General features: G+C 39.3%; 2 protein-coding genes across 5 annotated transcripts in view; one reads left to right on the plus strand and one right to left on the minus strand.

The window, feature by feature from the left end:
• The window catches only part of LOC124288543 (dual 3',5'-cyclic-AMP and -GMP phosphodiesterase 11A-like), an 89,035-nt gene that overhangs the window by 40,682 nt on the left and 30,655 nt on the right, over positions 1 to 17,698 (plus strand). For 2 of the 4 annotated variants that reach the window (XM_046725087.1, XM_046725090.1), the window contains exons 2-4: positions 12,384 to 12,542; positions 14,941 to 15,030; positions 16,821 to 16,970. In XM_046725087.1, the coding sequence (XP_046581043.1) occupies positions 12,384 to 12,542; positions 14,941 to 15,030; positions 16,821 to 16,970 (399 nt within the window). The remainder of the gene's footprint in view (positions 1 to 12,383; positions 12,543 to 14,940; positions 15,031 to 16,820; positions 16,971 to 17,698) is intronic. The other 2 variants (XM_046725089.1, XM_046725091.1) reach the window with 1 other exon arrangement.
• Positions 1,626 to 3,172, minus strand: LOC124288544. Its single transcript, XM_046725092.1, has 2 exons — positions 3,122 to 3,172; positions 1,626 to 2,380 (listed from the first exon to the last, which is right to left on the minus strand). The coding sequence occupies exon 2, from the start codon at positions 2,111 to 2,113 to the stop codon at positions 1,775 to 1,777; it is 339 nt and encodes a 112-aa protein (XP_046581048.1). The 5' UTR covers positions 2,114 to 2,380; positions 3,122 to 3,172; the 3' UTR covers positions 1,626 to 1,774.

The following is a 17,698-nucleotide window of genomic DNA, read 5'->3' on the forward strand; positions in this document are numbered from 1 at the left end:
CAGGATGTACGTGAAGACTTTGCTGAGGATACTCAGGAGGCTTATTGCTCTGTAGTTGTCGGGGATAGAAGTGTCACCTTTCTTATGAAAAGGAATAATTATTCCTGTAGACCAGGTCTCTGGGAATTTACCCTTTTTGGTACATACTATTGAATATTATCTCGAGGTATGGAACGATTACATGGGAGGAATGTTTAAGATATTCACTCAATATGTCATCAAGTCCTGGAGATTTGTTGTTCTTTAGCGCCTCGAGACTGCGAATGATCTCCAATCTTGTTAAGGGGAAATCCAGAATATCTTCAGTGATTACTCTGGGGGATCTTCTATATCATGTATATCGTCATTTATACATTCTAAATTATCTGGACTGTCGTAGAGGGTAGAGAAATAATCCACCCAGTCTCCAATATCTATGGGGTTTGGGCGCAGTTTACGACCTGATAAACGTTTTATTGTACCCCAAAAACGTTTCGAGTCAGTTGTCGAGGTCTCCAAATCATCTCTCTGGCGTTGAATATATTCTTCTTTCTTTGTTCGACATAAGGACTTGTATTCACTGCATGTTTTCTTATATTTCAACAAGAAAGATTTGTCTTTTGATTTTCTAAAAGCATTTAGAAACTGACATCGTTCATGCTTTTTTAGAGAGGCATTCACTATCGTACCATGGTGAAGTGCTGCTTTTGTGACTTTCTGGTCGTTTAAACATGGAGGCAGCTGAAAGGATGGCGTCCGTGAATATCGAGACTGCTTCTGCTACATTAGTCAATGAACACATGGCTGCTTGTTCGAGTTATGCTAAAGTCTCCGAGGATTCCATATGATGAAGAAAGTTGAGTTTACACGACTCCTTCCATATGTACCTGCACTGATCTATATGGGTAGAGGTCGGGTTCGGCAAAGAGCTACCGGGTATATTCACCTCTAGCTGTATGGGAAGATGCTGGGATTCAGACCGTGACACGATGTGAAAGTTGGCGATTAAAGGGAACATATCCGTGGACGCAAGAATATAATCAATCACACTACATCCTAGATGACCTAAGAAGGTAAAATCACCAATGCCGGAATCACTTCCACATCTCCCGTTTACGATATGTATATTCAGTATTGTGCACAAATTCAGTAATGTTTGCCCAAAACTGTTCACAGTCTTGTCACATGAATATCTTACCATCTCAAATTCTGTGAAAAATTCACTTACAAAATCTTTACCCTCAACATGTTGGATAATTGAATCTTCCATATAGTCAGGCGAAATGCCAGTCCTGCTGTTCATATCCCCGAAAACAAGGACTGAGAAAACAGAGTGTGTTTCTACCACTTTCAGTATAAAATTAAGCAAAATTTCCACCCCATTCCTCGCATCCTTGTCAGCATACCAGCTTGAACCTTGTGGATGGACATAACTAAAAACACAAATAATATCTGTGTCAAATCCAAACATTTCCTTGTCAAACGATATCAAAATAGCATTTTCGCCATAAACCACATCAATAATATACTTAACATAAAAACATTTTATCATAACTAATATTCCTCCAGAGTGTCTTCCAAAATTGGCAAGCTTTGTTGCTGGTAAACAAAAATATCTATAACCTGGAAAATACAAACTTAAGTCTGTATCAGTTGTCCATGTCTCATAAAAAGCAACAATATCATTTGATAGTATAAAGCGAATAAAGTCATTATCATGTAATTTGTTTGATAAGCCGCCAATATTCCACGAGAGAATTGATAAGTAATTGTCTGTTAAGCCCTGGCCTCCCTGCTATTTTCTCGAGGTGGACTTGACCTTCGACATTGACCTGAGCACGCGGTCACGGTCATGTGTAGATGTACCAGACAAAGCGTGTGATCCTCTTTCATCCGTACGCTCAGCAGACGGCGGACTCTTGGTCACCTCAGGACTCTCAGAGGGTGCTAGATCCTCCACAACCAGCCTTCCATTCTTGTAGAACCCCCGTTTGTTCTCCGATCGTAGTTGGCTCAGTGTCTGACGTTGTCGCTTGGTCAGGTCGTTAGCTACTCCAATGTTGTGTTTACCAAGTTCAGGCCGGTCCTTCAGTACTGCGATCTTCTTCATACTGTCCACAAACTTAGCGATCATGGTTCTAGCTTTTCCAGGGACGGGTTTCCCTATCCTGTGAGCTCTGGTAATGTCTTGTAGCACAACTGGATCATTAGATCTTACCGTATTCAGAGTGTCTACAACTTTTTGTTTACATGCGTCACCACCTTCGTCACGTGACTCAGGTATGCCATATATGAGTAAATTGTCCCGCCTACTTATCGCTTCCAGCCTATCAACTTCGTCCTTCAACTGCTCGAGCTGCTCGTGCGTGTCGTGAGCTATGTTGGCCGCTTTATGAATGAGCTGTACTTCATTCTCCAGATGACTTGTTTTCTTAGAAACATTATCAATGTCAAGTTTCATTTGTGCCTGTGTATCTTTAATTGAAGATAAATCGTTCCGAATCACACTTAGAGTTTCTGAAATGTCCTTTTTTGATTTCATCACATTTCTGATCCAGTTGTATGTATGTTTGTTGCATATGTTGAACCGCACTCTTCAGTTGACTCACTTGATTACAAACCTCTTGTTTATCTTCTTCATTTGGTCTAGAACAGCTTCAGTTCCAGAATCAAACGGCCCTGGGTTCATTTCAATGTCTCCCGCCTTTAGTAACAGCATTTGGTTCACATTATCCGGTTCTAGACCAAACTCTGTGTTTGTATACAGTGTTCCGCGGTACAGGGAGGCAGAGTTGTTTACTGTGACGTCATCAATACTCGACATATTGCCAAGAAGGCACTTTTCGTACACAACATTCAGCGTTTCCAATATGCCTAATCGTTCACCTACCTCTGTCATCAGATAACCGACCACTCCAAGAAGCAAAAGAACACCGCAAGTTGCAGTTAGACGAAACATGACATCGTTTGTTGGCGACCATGTTGACATGGGGTCGTACCTGTCCAGACTAACAACACGCCAAGACTGCGGTTGTTTGTGCAAACCTATGCGTATTCTCCACGAATTAATGTCCACACCCATTCTTCACATTCCTGTGTCTGTATTCCTCATAAGTATGCTTTCCGTGTTAGCATAATAAACCAGTGTTCAGCGTTTCAATGCGGAGCTCAGCACACCCTGTCTGCACCCGGCGGCCATTAAATTGTTCATGTACATGTTAAAAACCTATCATTGCAAATTAAAAAATACAGGGGGTGCTTAATTAAGTTCTTTGTGTATAGTACCCCATGCTTGTCGTAAGAGGTCACTAACGGGGTCGGGTGGTCAGGCTCGCTGACTTGGTTGACACATGTCATCGTATCCCATTTGCGTAGATCATGCTGTTGATCACTGGATTGTCTGGACCAGACTAGATTATTTACAGACCGCAGCCATATCCCTGGAATAGTGCGGCGTAAAACTATACTTCCTCACTCACTCATTGTCAAACGGTCACACGGTTGGCGAAAAGGTGAAAGTATGTTGTTCAAACCGATGGCAAAAACAGGAAATGACGAATTAATTCAACTAGATCACAGATCTATAGTACCACACTAAGCATTTTCTGGCTGCATATAATTAATCGACTATGGATCAGACAATCCAGTGACATATTAGCCCTAGACTCGTGGATCCACCTTATCGGGTACGTTACACGCCATGTTGCCAGGCTAGGATGCTGGTGATCAGTCCTAACGGACAGTCCACGGTTAGTCAGCCAATGCCAAATGACCCGGTAAATCAGGGCACATCAGGTGAAAGTACGATATGATATTGCAGCATATATTAATTCAATTTATTACTGACCTCACACATTGATGATAAAGACTCATCGATTACATTTATTGTTATTGTTTAGCAATCAGAACATTGCAACAACACATATATACTACTCACACTTTGATAAGGATCACAAAAACTCACAACTTTACTTAAACGTAGATTTATAATTTGAAATTATATATATGTAAAACTGGATAAATAATGATATGGTAACCCCTCTTTAGGCAAACAACCACTTTAATTTAAACTTATGCACTTGATATATGAGTAACAATAAAAATGGTTTTGATGGCACCAATCAGCAATTTTGCAAATCATGGAACGAGTCATTGACAAATAAACAACACATCTCAACAGCAGGTATGGGATCCACAACATGCAATGACATACTGAAACCTAGGACACATGCTAACAATAAGCTTAGGTATTTAAACCAAACTTGACCCCACATAATAGTTTTCTGTTGAATCCATGATTTGATCCTTAGCAAACTGTGAATAGTATAGTTGATATCACAAGTTTAAGCATTAATCAGTAACAATACAAAACACTGAACGTAAATTACATGTATGCATATGAAGTGTTTGTCGCCAGCGTTGAACAAAGCATGCACCATCACATGTACATAATATGACGGACATTCAAATGACCAAAAATATATCCTTATCAAGAAGATGTGACAGAAGTTCTTTAATAAAGATTCTAAAACAGATTCTAAAGTCCATTTTCGATCTGCATGATAACCTTCTTACGACTGAATTGAAGATTAGCTGATCTTGATGAATGTGTCTTCCTTCCCACATCATCAACCCATGGCATATCCACATGCTGTCACCATGCAAAGATGATAAAAATTGGCAAAAGCTGAAAATCAACCAATCAAAAAACAGTATCGATTCTGTCCACATATTGATATCATCACGCATCATAATTGAATATATCCCTGCAAAATCAATTACCTCATTCGGGAGGGAAATTGAAACCTGGCATGGGCGGCATATGGAAGATATGTATTGTTAACACACATGTCAGTAAATACGCTTCAAGTCAATAACCTCGCCCAGCTGGTCCTACTGCCCCAGGCAGTGCCTGTTCGTAGTCCTTTCAGCTTTTACTCATGTACTACATCTGGATATACAAAGGTGGCAATCGACTATGACAACATAGCCTTCAGTACATTCGTGCTTGCCAGATTGCAAAGCTAGTAACCATTCTTCGCCATGCTATTTCATGTCTGTATTTTATATTAGTAAGAAAACATTTCTGTGCAATACAGCTGGGACTTTGCAAAGGCTTTCTCATTCGACCTAACTATGATCCTCCACCAGTCTTGGATTCACAAATGTCGTAAAAGTCAACAATGTGCAACACCTCGGGCGGCTTTCCGCTTTCAGCCTAAACATCTTTTCAAAACTGAAATTGGGTGGCCTTATCGAAAAGAATGTTAATAAGACATTGAAACTTGCAAAGGCTTGCTTATAAACCAGAAGAGCTACCTGTAGATCCGGTATTACCGTTACCAATTTGTTATTACCGGACCTTATGGAAACATATCGATGTTATCCTTCTAGATGCTAATTTTCTAATTAATATTCTAGATGTTTCAGTTCCATATTTCCAAAAATGTGTTTGTGTTTTTGACGGAGCCATCCGTAAAGCGGGATAATTTCACAGAGATTCATAAATCCAGGCAAATGACATTGTATAATATCGTATAATAGACTGAGGATGATGGAAGAGCTGTGTTGCTTTTATTTTGTATTAACACGCAATGAACCTTAACTCAGTTGCCAGGGGTCGTAGCACACGTTCTACACGTTCTGGCGTCACCAAGTGCAAAACATCGAAATACCAGCTGTGTTATAGAAGCAGCTGTTACATAGCATTCACACATATGTTGTAAGTGACGTTGTACATTGCTGCAATATAATGACGTAGGTGGTAAGCATGCACGCGTACATTTCATGTAGGGAATGGTAAATGACAATGGGCTAGTCTGTAATGTTTGACTGTGTATAGCGTTAGTGATCGCATATTGGTTGCAGCTGTGTTTCAACAGGTGCTTTAATTGTCCCTGTGTACTATCAGAGAGGTCAAATGGCTATGTATCTTCTGGGGCTAAATGAAATATGAAAATGATATATGTAATGACTTTTCATATTTTTGCATGACGTTCACAGTTTTGTAATGTATACCAAGAATTGTACATACTCAAGAGCACACACTCACTAGTCTTCTTCACGTAAAACTACCTTTTTACCAAGACTTGTGTACACTTACGAGCACACACTCACAACCTTTCCTCGCGTACAACTACCTCTTTTCCACGTCACGATATGGTTGAAATATTGCCGATGTGACGATAAATATTAACACACTCACTCATTCACCTCTTTACCAAGAATTGTATACACTCACAGTCACACACTAACAACTCTTCTTCCCGAACAAGTACCTCTTTGTAATACACGTGAAGGCAGAGTGAAATCACAGTCTGAGTGCATGAATATTATCAATGTATTCATGAGTTTGAAACATTACTTATGATGCCTTCTCATTCCCTATTGAAATATATTGTTAAAATACAAAACTGTACCACACCTACGCAATATACATGCCTCTACATAGCCTATATGTTACATAATACATTTTCAAGAACGTTATGTAAACATAGCGCTCATGTTGCATAAAGGTGTTTTAACAAACAGGTTTGCATCGGGTGAATGACATCCTAACACGTTATAATCAATATGTTACAGTTGAACAGTGTATCTATGTGTTCCTCAATTCATCAGTTATAGCAATTGGGAGTGTTTGCTATTATCATTAAGGTTCAAGGAAACTGGAAGATACGAGGACGAAATGTACGTAGATGTGTAGCTATATATGAATTATGTATGAATGTCTTATTGAAAATGGGCTAGACCAGAGCATGGCATTGGTAGAATGTAAACTGTAAAGTGAGTGAGTGAGTTTGTGAGTGAGTTAATATTTAACGTCACATCGGCAGTATTTCAGCCATATCGTGACGAGAACATTTGACATTGAAATGGAAGAAATAGATTATAAAAACCTGCCGACGAAGGACAGTAAAACAACTAGAATATCACAGATATACATGTAAAACTAGTAATTAAATTTAAAACATTTAACTATAGGGGACAACACAATATAAAATAGGCTATAGATCGCCAACAACTGAAGGTAGAACACCATACTAGGGACCATGGAGACTTACGTAAACTGTAAAGGGGAACAGAACCGGAATACAACAGTATAAGCTAATACCTTTCAATTGACCTACTCGGCCAAAGCGTATATGATAGACCATTGAAACAGATTCATCTCGATCCACTGGTCAGCAATTTGTGTGCCATGACTGATACTTTTACTTAACGGTTTTATACATGTAATTGGTTCCTGTCTCTTACAATCTCCAAGTTAGAAAACAATATTTCAGTTCAATGAAGGCAAGGCTATTGATGCAGGGGAAAACCAGCTTATGCTGGTCGTATGTCGTCCACTTGAAGTTAGAATACTAATTTAAAATAAGATACTAATGTCCACAGTGGTGAATCTAGTGTCAGCTATCAGCTGAAACTATTATAACAATGTGGGGGATGGGGTTGGGGGAGATATGTGGATTAATATCTTACATGAGTGTCCATGCTTATACCTCGATTTTAGCAATACAAATGTATGTCAGAAATACGCATTGTCGGCAATACTCATCCGTCTGATCTGGTGTACCTATTAAGTAATACTTTGTTCTACACATATCGTGGGCGATGTTGTACACCGCTTTTAGCAATACTTTAGCATTACTACGGCGATATCATGTAGAGAACCGAACCTGTACCGTCGACGTGACGAACGAACCCTTGGCTACCCTCCCCCCTCTCATAATACTGCTCGTCATATTGTTTCTCAGGAAAATGTTTCCAAGTTAAGTGAACGTCAATCTACTGCAAGGAGGTCGATAAAACGCTTTGGTTGGTTGGTTGTAAAATATACTGACATTATGACCTTCAGTGCATTACAATTGCGTTTTAAAGAAATACCAGCAAAGGTTAAACTGATAATATATAACGTAGGGTGTTTAGCCATTGCAGTAAACACCAATCTCCTTCATGGCAACAAAAGGTCATGCTGACTTTACGTGAATTCCAGGTCCACTGTGTCCATAAGACACAATAATTGTAAACGTCGACTGTCAGTATTTTTAACACTGTTGTGTCGAGGACACAGAGGAACCAGTCGCCGAAGGAATATCCAATCCTGCTGTACAGCTGCGTCTCGCAGACGCGCAACGATCCCGTGATTGTTTATTCGAATTCCAGATTCTCACTAATTGTGGGTTTGCCAGCACTAAATCCATACTCTTGGATTTCACAACGGTCGTAAAGACTAAGATCAGCCAACCTTCAGGCTTTTTTCACACATTTGGCCGACATGTTATTACCTAACAGAAATTCTTTTCAAAGCAACGTAAAACTCCACAAATTCACTCACGTTCTAAAGAAGACAGATGATCATTAGTTGCTAGGAATTGGAATGATTATCATTAGTTGCTAAGAATGGGAATGATGATCATTAGTAGCTAAGAATTAGAATGATGATAATTAGTTGCTATGAATTGGAATGGTAATAATGATGTACAAATTATGTACTTGATACATACATATACCACGTGCATCGATTGTATTGGAAATGATTCTGCAGAAATGTCCACTAAGGACATCTTATAAGCCGAATGAAAATTGGTTATCGTTTTTGGTCTCTAATTTGCTGTTTCGATCACGCTCTTTTCGATTTTGTCTACGGAAGAAAAAGAAGTAAGGATATATTTTCAGTCAGAGTGTATGGATATGTGCTTTTTTTAGTTTATGTTGGGCGTGTCCTGGTTTTATATTATAGGTTAGGTGGGCCACATGGTGTTTAACTTCCCGTTTAATTTTCTAAAGCCGGTTAGATATTACCCACTGCGATACAATACAGCAGCATTACATAGATAACCCATAGAGACATAGTATACCGACTCAGTGTATATAAGACACAGTCGACGAGTCCTTGTTTTATTCCCTTTAAGCCGATGCAGGGAAACAAAAAGTACCATCATTTAACGTCTGTAGATATAACGCGACAGGGGATCGTACTATCGACCTTACCCGCTTTGGGTAGAAGTCCCACTAAAGGACATCCGAAGCGATTTATATGATTTATTATGAATTACGTTACATAATTAACAATATCCCACATTTTCTTTTGAGTAAGTTGGTATCCTATTCTGGAAGTGTGCCTTGATATGAAATGAAGAACAATGTGTGAAAACAAAGTTCATATTTTGTCCTTTCAATGTGTGGGCTTCACATCAAGGTAATACAAAAGCATAAGTTAAGCACAAAACTCTTAGAGAAGATCTCAGATTACTTTCCGAGAGAATGATGAAAGCATATCGATAGGAAAATGAAAGCAGATCAATCGGCACGACCATGCAATCTTCATATGCACAATATATACTACCTGTATAATAAAGGTAGCTCGTTCCTTAACATACAAGTACCCATGCTTTTCATTGAAGAAAGTGTTTCTTTGTCACTTTCAGGTCAGTGGCACCATTGATTGGGTGATTTGGTGGTTCGTATCCAAGATTCGACCTTACTATGATCCTCCAATTATCTCGTGCTTGTCAGTTTCACCAATGTCGTAAAAGTCAACACTGTGCAACACTTTAGGCGTCATTACACTTCTTGCCCTTTACAAAACGGCGTTAACCTATTGAATGTGACATCCGTCACCTGCTCATAAGATCTAAAGAGTTTTGAAAGTCCCTAATTTTGTTGTACAGTTATTGACCTGCAAACGACCCTGTACTAAATATTAGTTTGAACTCGCGAATGAAAATCCAACATTATTATAGTCTGTAATTTGTTGTTTTAGGCAAGTTCTGGTCGATTGGATGTACATGAACGGTTGTGCTATGTGATTGCTTGCTAACTGAAAATAACAACATATAAATGCGTGCATATTTCAGTTTACTCTGAGTGATTTTAGATGCTTCACAATAGACTATGGTACATGATGAGAGATGCCACGTGTTGGTTAGTTGCTGTTGAACAATCTTATCTGAAAGCAAGTGGCAACCATTATATTAAAGTAGAAGTTGCCATCAGTGAAAATTGCATGAAATCAATGTTTAAAGAAGAGAAGCTTGTGAACACAATTTATGATGATCAAACAGGATTAAAGAGTACATTATAAGGAATTAGTTTTGAAAACATATTTCGCGGTGAGGTAGTCGCAAGTGAATCCCCAATAAGTATTATGGTTCTTCTGTTCCTGCTTCACGTAAAGATATTAAGGGTACACAATGATTACATGCCTTATGGTACAACAAACTCATCGTTCAACTTCTAATTGAAAGACCACGAATGCGGAAGGACAAATGCATTGCACTTCAAAAAAGGTCAATATCTATTTGCCGTGAGCCACATTTACATTATCGGGAGCACGAAAGTTCTAAAACTCTCCTTCAACGACTTCAATTGTCTGGTGATGTTTCAGATCCGCTGAATTGTGTATCGACCCTCTGTTTGTCAGAAGTAAGTAACAACGTCTTGAGGACACTTTCGGTTCTGTGTAACCCAAAGCTGATCAAATATTGTCCTTTGTCGTGAAAATTGTTTTACCATGTAATTGAAAAAAAACTCGTTCAACTCACAATGGTAAGTGGAATGGGCCTTTTTTGCCACAATATATTTGTTCAATGCAACATCGTTTGGTCAAGGATGTACCTCGGAAAACAAGTCTTATCATTAACATAGCTTTATTGGTTTTGAAACTTTTCGAGCAGACTGCATCTACACAAGGGTTTTCATGTTACATTGAGACAAAACTGTTATATCAGGAACTTAAACCAAAGATGGGCAAACAAACAGTGAATATATTTGTTCAATTGTATATTTTTTCAACGTTTGAGTGAGTGATTGAATTGCGTTTAGCACCACTTTCAACGGAATTCCAGGTATATATCGATGTGTCAACATAGATAGGGAGGAAAACTTCAAGTGATGCAGAATTCAGACGTGATTTACTTTGGTAAACGGGTATGGTGCTGACAAACCATAAACAAAAACATAATAAGGGCAAACCGGGATTCGAACCCACAATCATTGCTTCCTGGGACGCCCATGAAAAACATTCCTGATCGGCGCCTTTGACGACAGTACCATCCGTGAATCACTTCAGCTTTGACAGGAAGGTTCGGGGACAAAATATGAACGTATGTACTCTTTAGTCCAGTGATAATTTGGGACAATACCCCAAATGGAAAATAAGCAAAATAATATTTTTTCAAATAGTTCCTAAGAACATACATCCCGATATGCATATGAAAAGATATTGAATATGTCCATTGGCAATATAGGATCGAAACTGTCCCCAGCAACAGAGAGTGGTCAGGTTGGTGACTTCATTTGCGTGTCATCAGTCACTAGATTACCTGGTCCAGACTCGACTGTTTACTCGCTGATATAGGGGGAATGCATTATAGCGGGGTTTACCTGGAAGCAAAGGAGCAGAACACGACATGAACCTCGCTAAGTCTTTTAATGGCATTTAGAAATGAAGTTGAATTTAGTGGATGTCAGCTTCTGTTATATGACGAACACGATGTTTTGAGGTACATTCCGACGCCTTCATCAGTTAGATGAAAATTGGGAAGCAGATAGCTACATATGCACATGTGGAAACAACAAAAATAATTAGTTAACAGAGGTGGGCACTTAACAAGGGAATCCACTTGTTAATTAACAATGATTGGTAATGATGCGTTTAAGGGGTGTAATTTAGCTATGTGTATGGCCTCTTGTGGCTTCCTTTGACGCCAGTTGATGTCGTTGGCGGACAGGACTTTAGTAGTTACCCACGTGATAGTGTGGTCTTGGTACTTGCTGTTGTGTTTGGAAATGAAGGATTTCTCGTCGAGTTTGTTGACGGATCTAGTGTTCTTTGAGTCTGGTGTTGACGGGTCTGAGGTTTGGAACTTGAGCTGTTGGTCCCTCTGTCATTGTCAAGCAGAAGTGTCTTGATGGTTTCTCCATCGTATTAGAAACAGGAAACGATCACATGTGTCTTCATATGGAGATGCTTTCTGGTGTCCCCCGCCGTGATGTTGCTGGAATATTGCTAAAAGCGGCGTAAAAACCAAACTCAGTCAGTCAGTCAGTCATATATGGAGATGCATTTGGACAATACCTTTAACGTGCTATAACAACGCTTTATATGGTTTCAACTAAGTTGATCATAACAACAGATGGATTTTGTTATAATGGCTGGCATGAAAATGTCCCAGATTGACGGTGACTTTCCGACCTTTGAAATTCTAGGTATAACTGTTACACGTTCTGTCTCATCTCAAGGATCTTCACCATTACATACCACTGATAACCAACAGCGAGATCAAAAGCTATGCAATTGGGGATCACATCATGCTCAACAGGTACATGTACTATCTGCGTTGCTGTATTCAAGTATGTTTCACATTCTCTTGTTCTAATTTGCCATGGAACTGTTGTTTCAGGACCCTCGCTACAACGATGAAATCGGAAGAATTACTGGTTACAGGGCGGAGGCCTTGTTGTGTCAGCCAATCAAAAATGCAGATGACGAAATCGTGGGTGTGGCTCAGGTCCTCAACAAAACAGGAAGTGAGAAGGTCTTCACCAAAGATGACGAGAATGTAAGATGAGCCTCTCTTTCACATAGACAATAACTACAATATCAAAACACGGTCAATTAATAGCACTTTCGTCGAAATGGGAAGCTTCAATGCTCGCCAAAATATCTTTTCTATTTGTGATTTTATTCTTAATTACATTTCGCGGTATTGTATACACAATCATCTTCCTACCTATGAACTCAATGTGATTACTAAAACATGATTCTGTTAAACCAATACTGTTGAACGCAAATATCATTGATGTATGCCATAACATAACAGTACTCGCGAATTGCTGTGACTGTAAGACTATGATACTTTTTCATGTAGGAGCACATAGCCATGAGCTAAACAAAATGACCTGTCTATTTAGATTATACTAAAATGTGTTAGAGCAAATGCGTATTGGAAAGGGTACAGTTAGGTCATGGAAATAGAATATAATGTACCACGGAGTCATTATCTTCGCAATGTGTTAGAGCAAATGCGTATTGGAAAGAGTACAGTTAGGTCATGGAAATAGAATATAATGTACCACGGAGTCATTATCTTCGCAATGTGTTAGAGCAAATGCGTATTGGAAAGAGTACAGTTAGGTCATGGAAATAGAATATAATGTACCACGGAGTCATTATCTTCGCAATGTGTTAGAGCAAATGCAAATGCGTATTGGAAAGAGTACAGTTAGGTCATGGAAATAGAATATAATGTACCACGGAGTCATTATCTTCGCAATGTGTTAGAGCAAATGCGTATTGGAAAGAGTACAGTTAGGTCATGGAAATAGAATATAATGTACCACGGAGTCATTATCTTCGCAATGTGTTAGAGCAAATGCGTATTGGAAAGAGTACAGTTAGGTCATGGAAATAGAATATAATGTACCACGGAGTCATTATCTTCGCAATGTGTTAGAGCAAATGCGTATTGGAAAGAGTACAGTATTGGAAATAGAGTACAGTTAGGTCATAGGAAATAGAATATAATGTACCACGGAGTCAGTTATCTTCGCAAATAGTGTATATTATCTTCGCAATAGAGCAAATGCGTATTGGAAAGAGTACAGTTAGGTCATGCGTACGGAGTCATTATCTTCGCAATGTGTTAAAGTACAGTTAGGTCATGGAAATAGAATATAATGTACCACGGAGTCATTATCTTCGCAATGTGTTAGAGCAAATGCGTATTGGAAAGAGTACAGTTAGGTCATGGAAATAGAATATAATGTACCACGGAGTCATTATCTTCGCAATGTGTTAGAGCAAATGCGTATTGGAAAGAGTACAGTTAGGTCATGGAAATAGAATATAATGTACCACGGAGTCATTATTTTCGCAATGTGTTAGAGCAAATGCGTATTGGAAAGAGTACAGTTAGGTCATGGAAATAGAATATAATGTACCACGGAGTCATTATTTTCGCAATGTGTTAGAGCAAATGCGTATTGGAAAGAGTACAGTTAGGTCATGGAAATAGAATATAATGCACCATGGAGTCATTATCTTCGCACTGGGTTTTTTAAAAAAAGAGAAAATAATAACTATGTACTCTTGAGCATACCGCGAGTCTCCAAACCTGATTTCGTGGCTTGGTTATTTCCCGAAGCAAATTACTCCAAAACCTCCGTGTGTAAACGTCGCTCAAGATGCCATGGATGTGGTTCCCTGGGAATATCCACTTATCACCTAGTCTCATGAATAAATGCTATCGTTGTGTCTCAATTCGTCTTCCTGCACAAAGTCGGTGTTCAACGCGGGATTGTCGCGGGATTTGGCGAAATGAAGATGAGACTGTCAACTGGCTGAAGTGCTACGCTGCTTAAATCTTCCTTCGTCACCCTTGGGACGATTTCCTCAGCGATGCGTTGAGTTTAGTTCTTTAAAGAAGCACTCAGGTCACTTATGAAATCATTATCTGGTATACGCTTTAGTTCAACCGTTCTTTGGGGATATCGCATTCCTTAATTTCATACAAGTTGGTTTAGTAGATACTTAATATGACTAACCATTTCACTATAAACTATATGTGCCTCCATTACCAGATTGTGGGCCATCAAATATTTACACAGACGTATGTGCAATTTGGGAAGCTCGACGAAATATGTCTTTTGTTTTTCCAGCTATAATTGTAATGCTATATACTGACGTACATAAGAAAGTACACACCTTGTGTTTTGGGACTATTCCCATTAAAACCATAAATATTTTGCTACCAATGTTGTAATTGGGTACAATATCAGTGGTGTTTTGGAAACACTTGCACAATGTTTGTGACCAGGCAAAATCAAAACACTTTTTAAATATTAATGCTGTTTTAAAGAAAATATTTTACCAAAGAATCGGGTGTGTACTTTCTTTTAGAACGTCAGTTTACAATCATGTTCGCGTGGTATTAAATGAGGACATTATTTTTATTTCAGTTGCTGGCAACGTACCTGACGTTTTGTGGAATAGGCATTCACAACGCTCAAATATTTGAGGCATACTCCAAGGAATATGAGCGAAATAAGGTATTATTATTATTATAGGCTATTTATATAGCGCACATATCCAGGCAACTAGTGCATGCTCAAGGCTCTAGTATTTTTATCCTCGATCATTGGATGTCAATCTCAACGAAACATCGTATTATCAATCTCTGAGACGGAATGTTAAATGCTGAACAAGCTGATTTTTACTAGATTCTCTCTATTGGTGAAATGGTTCCTGGTTCCAGCGATAGTAGGAACCATGTAAAATGGGGGACCAGGGATCATGTCCACAAAGCGTACGCACCACGCCATTAGTAAGCCAACGATAAAATATTGAGTTACGATGGGTCGTAAAGCTACGAACTTTTAGTGCAAATGGACCAGTGAAGGTCCGGATTAGAATTGATCTTCAGGGTGGTCAGGCTCGCTGGCTTGGTTGACACATGTCATCGGTTCCCAGTTGCGCAGATCAATGCTCATGCTGTTGATCACTGAAATGTCTGGTCCAGACTCGATTATTTACGGACTGCAACCATATAGCTGGAATATTGCTGAGTGAGGCGTAAAACTAAACTCAACTCACTCACTTAATGGATATCGACCCTGACTCTTACAATGAGTGACCTTGATATTGCTTTCTATCATACATTTATTGCCATTCACTGACTGTTCGCTCAGATTCTATTATTTACCCTCGTAATATATTGATGTACTGTCTGCGGCGTAATACCACAATCGATTCCTGTAATGGTCGTTCCGTAATCCAATAGTCGCATACTTTTCTAGTATCATAGGGGCGGTGGGGTGGCCTAATGGTTGAAGCGTCCGCTCGTCACACCGAAGACCCGGGTTCGATTCCCCATTACAATGTGTGAAGCCCATTTCTGATGTCCCCGCCGTGATATTGCTGGAATATTGCTAAAAGCGGCGCAAAACCATACTCACTCACTCATTCATTCAAGTGTCATGCATTAATATCATTTATTCGTATTTACCTGCATAGGTTCACTGCATTCAGCGGGCACTTCGCTTTAGGTGTTATTGTAACCACAGAATGTACATAATACCAAAGGAGGTACCAAATATATACTTGCCGTAACAGCTGTGAAAAGTAAGAACAGTAATGATCACAGGTGCATCTGATTGTGAATGGTACATTACCATGGTTTGTCCGATCCAGGTTCGAACTCTTTCAGGCCGTGGTGATCTTTCACGGAACCTAATGTGGAACAATGAACCTACATGCAACAGACCACCATAAATGTAAAAGAACCGCACATAGTATAAACAAATATTTGTTGACGCCATTTGATTTGGTTTGAGCTCATTGATAAAAATGACGTTAAGTCTACACTGGATTTCTTGATGGGCGCCCTGTCTGTAAAACGACGCATCACGGTGTTTGGTTGAAATGATTATTGGCGTCCTCGTAGGTGGCAACGATGCATTTGCCGATGTTTACGTGCTAACTTCGCTCGTTCACTGCGTGGGGTCTCGTTGGAGCTATATGTTGCGTAACACCTTTCCTGGAGGCCATAATTAGTTTAAAGGCATGCTGAATGTCTGCAACAAAGAATGAGGATGTTTCGCGTTTATTTTAGTGTTCAGTATAGGTATGTCAGTGTCATAACAGCTCCCTTGTAACATATGGGGACACCGTTATAGGTTATATAGGTTATATCATCATTGAAGTTACATTTGTAATTACACCCATACGCTTCGTGTTACACCCCTCCTTCGTTAAAATATTTAACATTTTATTTATCTGAATCTTTGTATGCCGGACGGTATGCTGGGGCTATTGATTACTCTGTTTTTCATATTCCTAGGCACTGCTGGAAGTAGTCCACGCTCTCTGCGAAGACCAAACCTCCCTCGAGAACGTCATTCTGAAGATTATGCAGAGGGCACAAACACTGCTAAAATGTGAGAGATGTTCGGTGCTGCTCAGGGATGGAACTACCGAGGTCGGTTCTTCCGTATGTCCGACTTTCTGCATTCTCTTCACCTATGCTTCATTTGGTCATAGCTTATTATTGGAACCTGGTAACTCCTGGTCGGTAGATATTTCACCACAGTGCCCCTTTAATTAGCACCCACAAGCGTATTTAATTGAGGATTTCAGAATGCTACTGAGGTTTACGTTGCATCTATGGTGCATTTCTTGTTTGGGTGGTATTTGGAAGCAAGTATATGTTATATATTCAGAGTTCATAAAGGAAAATGGGGCGAAGGATTGGTTAAAGGTTAAAGTATTCGCTCGTCACGCCGAAGATCGGATTCGATTCTCCAGATGGGTACAATGTGTGAAGCCCATGGCTGGTATGGCCGCTGCAATATTGCTAATACGTTGCTCATAGCTCATTAGGCAACACGGACGATTTGGGGAAGACATAAAGAGAATCCATCAACCATAATCTTGATAACATTTGTTAACATCTTATTCTTCCTGCTATGAACGCTTTTATAAACATTCAGAAGTTCTCAAATGGTTTCTCCATGGACATTGTATTTGAAAACACACTGATTTGGGGTTCAGTGATAAATACATAATAGTATGATGTAAAAATACGTAGTGAAGGTTTTGACAGTAATCTTTTCCATTGGGAGCACATTTCTGACTTTTCCCCTGTTTATGTGTATATTAGATGTTTAGACAAATGCATCTTTTCCTATTCTTTCCGAGTATTGTTAGCCTTGCTGAATG

Source organism: Haliotis rubra, unplaced genomic scaffold, assembly GCF_003918875.1.
Source record: "Haliotis rubra isolate DU_JTF1 unplaced genomic scaffold, ASM391887v1 Scf42, whole genome shotgun sequence".
In the NCBI taxonomy this organism is placed as follows: Eukaryota; Metazoa; Mollusca; class Gastropoda; order Lepetellida; family Haliotidae; genus Haliotis; species Haliotis rubra.

What these genes read in the sequence shown, in the direction of transcription:
- LOC124288544 (XM_046725092.1), bottom strand. Translation starts at nt 2,113, where the DNA reads ATGATCGCTAAGTTTGTGGACAGTATGAAGAAGATCGCAGTACTGAAG.